The 12,499-nt window shown below is 43.6% G+C and overlaps 1 protein-coding gene across 3 annotated transcripts in view; it reads right to left on the minus strand.

Annotated features, from left to right (window-relative positions):
• Positions 1–12,499, minus strand: part of pard3ba (par-3 family cell polarity regulator beta a) — a 185,808-nt gene that overhangs the window by 28,042 nt on the left and 145,267 nt on the right. For all 3 annotated transcript variants that reach the window (XM_030410309.1, XM_030410312.1, XM_030410311.1), the window contains one exon: positions 11,085–11,196. In XM_030410309.1, coding sequence (XP_030266169.1) covers positions 11,085–11,196 — 112 coding nt within the window. The remainder of the gene's footprint in view (positions 1–11,084; positions 11,197–12,499) is intronic.

A 12,499-nucleotide genomic window follows, 5' to 3' on the forward strand; every position in this document is an offset into this window, starting at 1 on the left:
GCAAGTAAGGAGGAGAATGGGAGATTTCTATCAACTTGCAGACAGATCACACTCTGCAGTTTGCCTGTAGGCCAGAGACAAGCTGTGGGGATAAAGACAGACACCAAATAAGTCCCTGTAGGCCTTTGTCGGCCCAGATGGGGAGGAGGGAGAGGAGTTGGCAAAAAAAATAAAAATCCTCACCAGGCTGCCGTGCAGCATTGGAATGAAGTGACTTAAAACAAAAACGAAAAAAGAGGGGGAGAGGAGTGTGTTGAGCCTCAGGGATGAGACAAGGACAGAGAGGAGGTGTCCGTGGATGGAATCACTCATTGTGACTTTGTAAAGAAGAGAGGGAGAAAGGTGCAATACGTGTGTGTGAAAACTCCTGATAGGAGTGGGTGGAAACATAATGCTTGAATGAGATATTCACTCTTGTCTTTGTGTCCCATGAGTGTGAGCAAGAGTTCAGCCTGTGCCTGAGTCTATGTATGTATGTTCTTGAGAAAATGCTCCTGTGTGCACAAACCAAACCATGAAACAGTAAAGAACAGATGATGTAAAAACAATAGAAAGTGATTAAAAAGTGTGAAATTATGTCAGAAACATGGAAATGAATGAACATGCCCTCTCTTCGTCTCTTGGTCTCTAAAAGCGTTTGTGGTACAGTATCAAAGTTAGAACCAGTGTTATCAGTGACTCTTTTGAAAGGAGCCACTGATCTTTGAATGTTATTCTGTAATGCATAAGTTCAGAAAAGCATTCTGAGTGTGTCACAAGGGGGGACTGACAGCTGACTGACAGGCAAGACTGGTATTTAGGAAGCTTTGGCTCAGGGGTAGAGCCAGAATCTTGTTATCGGAAGGTCATGGTTCAGTTCTCCTGGTCTGCCTGCCTTAGTGTCCTTGGGCAAGATACTGAACCCTAAACTGCTGCTGATGTGCTGGTCGGCACCTTGCATGGCAGCCTACGCCATCAGTGTATGAATGTATGTATGAATTAATGTAAGTTTATTTGGACAAAATCATCTGCTAAATGCCCCTAAAATGTAAATGAAAACAAAAGCTCTGCAAAATACCAGCAATGATCCATTGCAAGTATCAAACACTCATAAAGGCTTGAAAGGCCAAGGTTAGGGTTTAGCAGTGTCTACCAAATTGGCATACAATGATGCTCACAGTGAAATATGGAAACCAATTAGTTTTAGCCATCAGCTATGGACGATGGTATCGGCAAGTCTCTGGCTTACTTGATGGTGGAGATCAGTGGTTATAGTCATCAAATTCAGTTAATTCAAGACAATTCTACCCAGAAATATAGGGTATCGATCAATTGTGCAAACACTTGGCAACAATGTCTCCTAATGACAACCACTTGCGATTGTGATGGGGATTACCTTCCTCTCTAGATAGCAGAGCTGAAGTACCGTGCAAAACGGTACACCATCAAAAAAAAAACAAGTGTCTTTAAACAATTAGTAATGTTAACCATGATTGTTAACATCCCTAAACCTTAATCAAGTACTTTTAACTGCCTAAATATAATGACACTTTAACCGTGGTGGTGGCAGATCAAAAAATTGGACTCGTCAGGTTTTCAGAGAAGTCATACAGATGTTATAGTTTAAGTATGAGGGTATCTTTTCAATTAGAGTGGATACTTTTTCAATAATAATTACCTGAATGTCAACAGAAACTACAACAACCCCTTCTCATAATCAATGTCTCATTGTCGATCAATGGGAGTTCCAACACTTACTGTTTCACCAAAATATATATGGCTATATACTCAATACTGTTACAGAAGTTACGAATAGTGTTTAAAGCAATATAATAGCAAAATGAGAATTGCTCGGAACATGGTGATAAAGAACAGACAGGGTAGAAGGTTAAGGAGATGGTTGACAATCTGTTTGAACAGTCAACATTGGGTTCCTTTGACTCACTTCAAACTGGGAATAGCTGCTGTCTCCATCAAAAGAGTCATTTCTTCTTCATATACAGGATAGGAATACGTTTTTGATCCACAAACAAGTACGTAAACTCTGTCAGGTGATGTCCAGATAATGTGCCTTTTTCTTGAAGGTTTTAATATACTGGTACAACAAAGCACTAAATTTGTATTGGAAAACATAAAGTTATCTCAGCTCACCTACAACGATCTTACAGACTGAATATTGGACTAAATGGCTTGTTAAAAGGAACCATCTTTGCAGCACTACTTTCGTTTCATAATTATCACCTCAGTCCCTACATCAACAGAGAACTGGCTCCTGTATGCTCCTTCCTCATTTCTCCTCTATGATTTTCAATCTGTTCGGCTGCTTTTCCAGTAGCTCGTCACAGTAGCTTGTTCATAGTAATTCTGGGGTGTATGATCCAAACACTAACTTGTGGTGGGGCATGTGCAATTACACGGGCCAGAATAGCACAGATCCCGGTCCAGAGAGTCAGGACCAACGGGCAGCCTTTAATCAGCACAAGCCTCGGCTGCTGCATGAGGCATGATGAGCAAATGAGTGTGTTTGACAGAAAGTCTAGGGTGTGTGTTTTGCTTTCGAGTGGCGAGCAAGGGTGATCTCAGAGGGGGTCGTGAGGTAACCAGGATCAAGAGACTGCATTTCATGTAATTACTGAATTATGGGATTTTCCTTAAAAAAAAGTTTTGAGTGTGTGTGTGAGCTGCCAGGATGGAGTTGGCTGGCGCCGCCTACAGAGAAATGAACTCTGAAAACAGCTTCAGTTTGGCCAAATCTGAGGTTTGCAGCCCTTTGATGGTGACTGAGTGTGTGTGCGCACATGTGTGTGTATGCTGCCTTTCCGCGGAGTGTGTGTTTTTTAATGTGTTTGCGGTGTGATACCTCTTAAAAGTCTGTTATAAAGTGTGTGAGCTGGTGTTTATGCACACGTATGTCAGTCGGTGTGCTTGCGTTCATGCTCATTTACATGTACTGTGTGTGCATGTGCATGTGTGGTAAAAAGAGTGCGCGTGTGTGTGTTAAATCGATCCAGAATAGACTACGCTTCTGAACTCGCGAGCATGTTTGTGAAAAATAGAAAGCAGGACTTGATCCAACTTATGCTGTGCTCTCCAAGTGCGTCAAATGTGGCTTTTCCCATGGGAATTGGAAGTGTGTAAAAGTGTGTGTGCATGCGTGTGGGAGTGCCTAAGACGGAACGAAAGTGAGACGGGCAGAAAGAGAGAGCTGTTGAGTGATGGTGTGGGTTATAGCCTTCTCTATTTCTTCATTAATATAAAGCAGGTGCCTCAGTAAAAAACCTCATATCAACACACACACATACACACACACACAGGGCATATGCTAACCTGATTAACACTAACATTAGACCAACATTAGTGTAGCCTCCTTCAGAGAAACACCCCCGGACCAGCTGCTCCCTCTCTCTTTCCTCCATATGCACAAACAACTAGCATCTCGGCCTCCCACACTCTCTCTCCAATTTGTCTTCTTTTATGAATCTACGTTTTTTAACAAATCATTTGAAAAAGTTTTTAATTAATTGGACAGCACAGAGTGGGGTTGTGGTTGGGGGTACGCGAGATGGAAAGCCTGTCAAAGGGAAATTATTCCAACAGCCTCATCTGTTACATAGTCAGTCCCTTGCTCTGTCGAGTACGGAAGACTTCCCTCGCCATGAATTCATTAAGCTTTCCCCATTTTTTCTAGCATTTTGTCAAAACCTCTCAGTTCATCTTTGATTTCCAATGAGCGTTTTCAACGGGCGCAGACCAAAATACCCCTGAACGCAACTGGATAGGCCTACAACAAACTACAGCAACAAAATGTATGATGTAGCGTTTAACAGCAATCCAAGTTGGTGCTGGGTATGTTTTCAAGCAGCAAAAAAATAGTGGTCTGAACGGTAAGTCCAGTTTCTGAAAACATTCACGTAAATCCAGTATCAAAAATGCTACAATGCTATCGGATAAATGGTCTTTACTGGCCCATCACAAACCAGGACAGTGGAAAATCTGTCTGAATTGATAGACGTGTCCGCCATAGGAAATCAAACATGAGCTGGCAGATTCATCTGCCACCCTGGAAATCAATAGAGCCATCCCTTTCTACAGTAAAAAAATAATGTCCAACTGTTTTTTTAATCGATTAATTTTTCAGTCCCTAGCCAGGGTCACCATCAGCAAATGACAGGACAGTGATAGTAATAGCTTCATCCCAAATGACATGTTGCAATTGATTAAAAGCCAAAAAAAAAAGTCACTCCCGTTTCTCAACCTAATGGCAGCAATGAACTGTGGAGGTAATCTGGATTTAGCCTGTTACTTGATCAACGTCACATTACAGAGAGGTTAAAGAAGAGAGAGAACCCGAGTCTCTGGTGAGTGCTGAGTTCGGTGAGAATGTATAAGAATGGTCTAGTTGGTTTTAGACATTTTCATTACATACAATCTTACATGTTGTATATTTAATATCATGTTTGAGGACATCCCAGCAGGCTGAATGCTTGCTTCCGTCTCTCTAACCACCAACACCACCTGAGCTGCTTTCTTCCACCTGGAACCAAACCCGATCTTTCTCTCCCGCCCCCGCTCCATTCCTTCAGTCGTTTATGTCAGTGCCTCCATGTGTCTGTCAGTTCATCCGTCCCATCTGTCTCATCCTTGTGCCAATCTAGCTCCCCCTGTTAGATGTGCTATTTCTCATCCGACCCATCTTCCCCCTAAGGCGTCTCTCAAAGCCTTATTTGCTCCGACTCCGCTCTGTTGCTTAGTCATGTTGTCTCTCCTTGTCCTCCCTTTCTCATAAACAGATTCAATGCTCTCTCTTCCCCTCTCGCTTTCTGTTTTTCTGACTGGCTGCCTCGATCGCCACTCCCCTATGCTGTTTCCCATTCCCCCCGCATCTCCTCTCCCTGGTTTGCTCCCTCATCCCTCTCCCTTGGGTCCCCCTCCCCACTTGTCTTTATAAGCAGCTTTCTGCTGGGCTACACCATTTTTGTGGCGGCTTTCCCCAGCAGCGTGCGCACAGCGGGACGAGCCTGCCAGCACATCCATTACACCTGCGCTCTGCTGCGAGTGTGTGTCTTCAGTGAGTGAGACGGAGTCGGCCTGAATTGTTCACAGCGGAAGGTGTGTGGTAAGAGGAGGCACTTGTCAGGTGAAAGCAGTGATGGCCAGTCGCCGGGGGAACAGCGGGAGCCAACGAATCTCACCAGTAAACAAAACCCAACATCAATATCAAACCACGAAGGGCCTGCGGGCACATTTTTGAAGTGTGTTACCTCCACATTTGGAAATCTGCTGCTGATAATAACTTTCTGACTTTGTTTTCTCACACTTCTTTCTTTTTTTTTTTTCTCCGAGCGAGCTTTTAGATCAGCGCAAGTTCACGGATGAATATGTGCGCATTCATTAGGACTGTGGGCGCAAAACCTGTCGGGGGGGTTTTTGCCTGTGGGCACGAAGCACCCCGCACAGATCACCCGTGCCTGTATATGTGTGTGTGTGTGTGTGTGTGTGTATGCGCGCGCCTATGAGTGTGTGTAGGCCATCTATCACCGTGACAGGCTGGTGCGTGTTTACTTAATGATGTGGGGGTTTATTTATGAAGTGATGGCCGACGTGTGGGAGGGAGAGAAAAAAGTGAGAGAGAGGGGGGGAGAGATTGAGACAGCCCGAGGATGTGACATTAAAATATCATCAAGGTGATGGATGTCCGCACGCACAACATTAGAGAGAAGTACAAAAAAACAGCTGCGCAACGGATGACAAGTCGTATCTGGACTTGTGTGAGCGTTTCTTCCGTGTGTGTTTCATAATGACTCCGAGTGTGTAGTTGCGTGTGTGGTTTTTTTTTAAGGGACTTCTGTGTTCATTAAGGTGTCACATGTGCTGCCACTGTTGTTTATGACTCACAGGGTAATGAGTTGAAGATAAGATGCATGAGTTCATATATGTGTGTGTGTGTGTTTGTGTGTGTGTGTTTCTCCTATGCCGTGGGCTGTGTGTCTTTACTACAAAGGGTGAAAAAGACTCTGGATCACGGAGGCACCACTCACTGACTCATGACCATGTTATGATTGGTCAGCTGAAACACACATATAGTACATTTACATTCTAGTAAACATGCAATGAGGACTAAAGTAAACGCAGTGTGTTTGATGTGAAGCTTCCTGGATGTGCAGCTGTGGTACAATGGTGGCAAACTATTGAGTCTGATCAGGGGCGTCAGCTGCAGACATGATTGGATGTCCAATAATGACCACTAGGGGGCGTATAGGCCAATAGTGAAAGACAATATGAGTGGGATAATTTCTCTAAAAATAAAATAACCAGAAACGCATAATAGAAAAATCTAAATAAAATGAGCGAACTACATTTATGGCAATCATGTAAATAATCCTTCTAAGAGGCCTGAAAAAGTAAGAAATGTCATTCTATTAGGCAGATAATGTAAATGTTGAACTGAAAATAATTTCTAAAGGGGGCTCCTCCAATTTTACACATGAAGATCAGTCGCGAGGTGTAGCACTCAGCCTGTGAAATTAGTTGTATAATGGCTTCTGTGGCTAATGGAGGAGCTCTGTCAAGAATGAGAACATAACCTCCAGTGTAAGGGAGGATCTGAACATGACCCATGGATGACTAAGACTAAAAGAGACCAGAAGACTAACAGAGAAGTGATGCATATCATTTTTCCTGCACTTGACAATTCACACACTGTTGTGTGTCAAAAAACACATTTTCCTCCTGTGATGGTTTCATCTCGCCACGTGTTCAGAGCTGAGTCTGAATCTGCTGGATCTTCTCAGCATGTTGACACATAAACCCAGTACCCCAATCAAATAGGACCCTACCTGATCTGATTAGCTTGAATATAGTTTGGACCTGATTCATGGCCTGGTTGGATTCTCAGGTAATAGGAAACAAGTAGACATCTCATTTTATCAGATTTGGGGATAACACATGTATTCCATAATGGTTGTAAACTAGGGTGTGCAGTTAAAAACACACGGGCAGGGAGGATCTGCTGGAAAGATGCTACTGGTTGCACTATGGGAAATGTAGGATCAAGCATTTCTAGAGCTTTGCCGATACTAGGGACTCGGACACAATTGTTGCCTCTTTTGCGGTGTGATGATGCGTGCTGGTTAAGGATGTCAGCGTGTGAATAGTTTTTGATCAGTCTCCTCAAGCAACAAAGGAACATCGTTCAGTGGGTGTTGAGTTTGAAGGGAGGACTGAAAGAAGAGATATCGAAAAGTAACCGCAGTTACACTGTCACTGGCCTCCATGCTGCTTTCTGCTGTTCCTTCTTTTCTGGCATATTTGAAATTTCGAATATGACATATTTAAAAAAAGGAAAAAAAAGCCTATAGGAAAGGAGTCAATTACCTATTTATGTGGTTTTACCCATGTTTTATAAGCCTGCACTAATATTGGTATAAAAATGCTACAAAATAATATCAACCTTATGGAAGTATGTGTCCCTTCAAAAAGGTTTCACTGAGTAATTCAACCATGCAGCCAGTTAGAAACTACATCAACATCAGTCTCTGTGACAACAACTCGGTGTCATCCTGACAGATCTTATAGAACAAAGAAGTCTATAAAAAGAAACTGCTCATGTACTTCTGTGGCTTAATTGGCCATCAAGACATTAGAGAGAGCCTATCATTAGCATATAGAGAAAATAGAAGGAGAGAGGGGGACAGTGTGATTGTCATAATTACAAGTGTGACCTATCCACAGACAGGGAACATGGGAGGAGGGTCAAATTAGAGACAGACAGACAGACAGCGACACGGATGGAGAGAGGGGTCGGAGGAGAGAAATGAGGAAGGGACATCAAGTCCTTTTTGGAGACCAGATTCATCTGCGGGCACGCACACACACACACACACACACTGACACTCACTTAAAGCAGTGACACACACACACAGACAACTCCACCTTTAGATCATGTAGACAGACGACCACTGAAAGTATAAACAGAGACATGAATAGGTATCGTAACCACAGCCTTTTATCCCGGCTTTTGTTTATGTCAGCTTAGGTTAGCGAGTTACCCAGGATCCTCTAGCCCAGGAGAGCAAATGGAGACACACACGCATACACACACACACAAACACTCATCTTTTAAAATCACACATAAACCACTCAGAGAAGGAGAAAGGTGCTCCTGGCCTTGTGTGGAGAGCTGGGAAAAAAAAGCCTTTTTAACCATTCATGGCTACCGAAAAATGGCCGAGCATAAAAGAGCAGCGCGGCTCGCTGCTGGTGGAGGTGGGGAGGGAGGCGGCAGCTAAAAGGCTGATCACACAAGGCCAAAGCTAGCGAGCGAGCGCTATGCTCAAGTGGCCTGCATTTATGCTCTTCTAAAACCATACGGAGGGAGAAAATAGGTAAATGTGCGTAGAGTAATGTGCAGGTGAAACTCCGCTGTCAGCACCTGACTGCGAAAACCAATGAATATAAACACAACAGCACTCAATAATGCCTATTTAGGTGTCACACATGTTTTTTTTTTATCTTAATTAGATTGCTATAAATCTTAAAAACTAAAAAATGATTCTGTACGAAGTAGTTTAGTGTCCATCTAGTCTGTAGAAAAAGAGCCGTCTGGGTAACACACCAACCTGAACTGACAAAAACAAAGACGGCGACCAAGCTCAGACTGCGGTAAGAAAATCTATTCCCGTCTCTGCTTATTCTTTTGGTGGTCATCTCTCTTAAAGTGTGTGCGTGTGCATGTCTGTATATGTGTGTGTGTGTAGATGACATCCATTGCTTAAGAAGCGCCGATTAGATCTTCAGCTTGTGTTTTGGGGAAAAGGGGATAAAGTCATTTGATTTGCAGTCGTAAATGTCATTTTATAACGACAACTTCTTTCGGCTTTGATCAAAGATAAGATAAGACAGTGTAAGGACAAAAAGGTAAAAAGTGAAGATGCATCAGGTCTGCCTTAGTAAACCAAATGTGGGTTTTGTGCCTTGTATTGTGGTGCTAAACTGAATGTCCTGACTGCTGAATAACTAAAAGGTATAAAGGTAGCCCACACACATTTATTCTGGCCATGTCAACCAACATGCTCACGTTTCGGCCTAGTGGATGCTTTGATCGATGCCCCCTAGCCCACAACGTTAGCATCTTATCTACGTACTACATCAAATTCTTAATGTTTCGATTACAGCCCGACTGATTTTTGGGGTCTGATGCCTATACAGATATTGGTGTGTAGAAAGACTCACATACATATGCACAGAATATATACTCTACATAAACATGAACTCTTGCAATGACACTAAGATTCATGTGTAAGGAGGCATAGCAGTTTAAATAGTTTAAACCTTCTAATAGTTTAAACTTTATTGTCCAAGGAAGCTTTTTTTTATGCATTGTGATGGGTACAAAAAAAATAATTCATATTGCCTCGTATGGGACAACAGATACACCAATAACTCTGTCATAATGTCGGCCAACCAATACATTGGTCAGGCTCTAGTTTCAAACAGAGAACATACTTCCAGTTGTTTCTTGTTGTTGTTTATGGATCCAAAAAGATTCATTGTGGTAAACACTCTATTCTGAAACTCTCTGCAACCAAACCAAAAAACTTGGTTGATGCCTTTGTCGAAAGTGATATGCAGTTGGGCATTCAACCTCAGTAGGATGATAACAAGAAAATGTTTAAATGTAGTTTTCTGACATAACTACCATACTACTTTATTTTCAGTTGTTCTATTCAAATTTTCTTTCGCTGTCATTTTTCAGCCACCCTGTTGTCTTCTAATACAACATCCCATTATCATCTTTTCTCTCTTATTGTACCCTATATAACTTCCAGGATTTTCTACTGTTTTAGTGTTTCTATTCTCACTATGTATGTGCTTGAGTGTGTGATTGTGTGGGGTGTTTCATTATCGGGCTCCTCAGGGGACCAGCCTACTGCTGGTTTTTCGCTGTGGACATCGCTGTCAATTTTAGGGTGAAAAACAACAATCGGGTCAGAGGTTGCGCCTCATGCTTGCTGCGCTTTAATTGCGTCTGAGTTGTCGGTGCCGACTGAGTCACGGCGAACCGAGACACAAACACGTGCCGCGCTGGGATGTGTAATGAGTGACGAAGCCCGTTGGGCCTCGAAGACGGCAGCCGCGGTGTGCGCCTGAGAGCGCCTAATGAAGACCGGTTCGCGGGGCTTCATTGCTCAATAAACAGAGACTACAATGCGCGAGGAAGCGGACACAGCGGGAGGCAGGTGGTGTCAGGCGATCGGGTATCGGCGATGCTGTCAGTAAATCCATATTTCCCAGATGCCTCTGCTCCTCTCTGTGCTCAGTTGTGTCATTTAATGACAAAGAAATCTAGCTCTGAGGAAATGCCTTCACAAATCGCTGCGGCCAGATTCAGTGATTCGGATTCGGATCAAAGTGTGATTTTCTGCATCCTTGGGCTCGCTATTAAAAAAATCCTATTTTAAAATGGTTGATAAATGGCTATTGATTTCCATGGCGAGTATGCTGACTTCAGGAGTGTACGGAGGTAAATGAAATGATTCCTCAGGCTGGATCGATGCAGGTTCAGGGACATTTAGCGATGCAGCTCGGTTAAGAGAGGCAACTACAGTGAGAGGTTTCGGGTCCGTGTTTCTGCCAAAGATAAGAAAGCGAAAGAAGAGAGAGGGAGGTAGAGGGGACGGCAATATCAGAGAGGAAAAAGGAAAAAGTAATAGGGTGCGAGGGAAGGAAAGCGAGAAGGTGGTGGTATGGAGCTAAAAGAAAGGGTGGATGGAAATGTCACTGGTCTAATAGATCTCTCCATAAACTAAATGAGGAGAAGAGCGGGCGCCGCCTCGGTGGCACACAGCACCTCAAAATGTTAACAAGAGAGCTGAAAATAGCCCGAGAAAGGCACAGGGGAGGACAGGCTGAGCTCACAGGAACACTGGAGAGCTCCAGAGACACGTACGCTACATATTTCCTTCGTTTAACACTTTTAAACTTGTGTCCACTGTGTTCCTGCTGTCATTTCACAGCGGTCTGTATGGATTTTTAGGCCAAAAAAACAAGCAAACTCTCGCTGTAGACTTATTTCCCTAGCTGCCGTTTCTAGGCCGCACACTCACCCGGTTGGGGTCGTGCTCCAGGACTCTTCGTCGCGCGGAGTCGAGTTCCTCGTAGACTGGAGCGGCTCGGGCCTGCTGGTGCTCCCTGCGGAACCCCTGGAGACGCTGATCACTGCAGAGAGACACAGAGGGAGGTGTAAATAATGCTGGAGAGAAGCTGTTATCCAACAATTTAGGCGGGTAGGCTTCCCTTCCTCGAAATCTTAATTGCGCAACTATTCCATGATCTAAAGAACTTCACATCACCTTACGATCTGCTATAAAAGAGTGATAATTAAAAGTAAATTACTACAAATAGTTACATAGAGCACCTTTAAGTTTTTTTTACCACAGCGAGGAAATAAAAAATGAAGAAAAAGGCTGGTAAAAAACGCGGTGCATTCAGTTCCACCTTTGTTAAATCCACTGATATTCTTTTGCTTTGCAGCGACAACCCTTGACAGGGCAGGGAGACTGACAGGCAGGCGGATAATATCCACAAAGTACTGCCTCTGAGAAGACATCAGTGTCTGAACTGAACTTTCTACATCTGACAGAGAAAAAGGTGTGGGGGAAAAAAAAATCCGAACAACAACCTGTGCAAAAAAATATTTGACGGATGCTCCTTTTCATTTCACATGGACCAAAACAGCGCTCCCCTCCTCAATTCAAACTACACGCGGGCGCGCTGACGAGGCAACACCCAAATGATCCCGCTGAAGCTGACCTTTTCTGAAAAAGTGACCCCAAAAAGGTGAGAAAAGAATAACTCAGCGACAAAAATATGAAGAAAAGAAAAGAAAAAAAAGTAGCTGCGACTGCCAGTGAAGAGATAAGAACTGAGGACAGAATGGGGACAAAATTTAAAGAGAAACATCATCATGCTCACTGGACCTTAATGTTAGATAAGCTACACACACCTGAGAGTACAAAGCTGAGCACACATAAACAAGGCTGCGGGTAACACACGTACGCACACACACACACACACACACACACACACAAAACGGCAACAGGCAAAAATGGCGCGTCTGAGTGAGCATAATCCTTCAGGATGTGCTACCGGAGTACGACACAGTGCTGCCGTTTATCTGTGTTTACTGGCTGCAATGGAAAGGGGGTATCTAATATTGACAGTGATATGCTGTTCGTTTGCCATTTTCGTTTTTCAGTAGATACACGCCGTGTAAAAATATTCAAACAGAGGGGGGGAGTAAAAAAAAAAAGTAATACAAGGAGTAAAAAAAAAAAAAAAAAGCAAACTTTCCACCCTTCCTCTAACTCAAATGCCCCCGAAATGACTACACACAAGGACGGCCTTTGTCCCGCGCATAAACACCCACGCGCAGCCTTCATCAAACAGGCGTTGTGCCTCACATTCTAATGGGCTGACCTCCGGGCAGATATTGACCCGAGCGGAGCGGAGCAGGGAGAGA

Source organism: Sparus aurata, chromosome 24, assembly GCF_900880675.1.
Source record: "Sparus aurata chromosome 24, fSpaAur1.1, whole genome shotgun sequence".
In the NCBI taxonomy this organism is placed as follows: domain Eukaryota; kingdom Metazoa; phylum Chordata; class Actinopteri; order Spariformes; family Sparidae; genus Sparus; species Sparus aurata.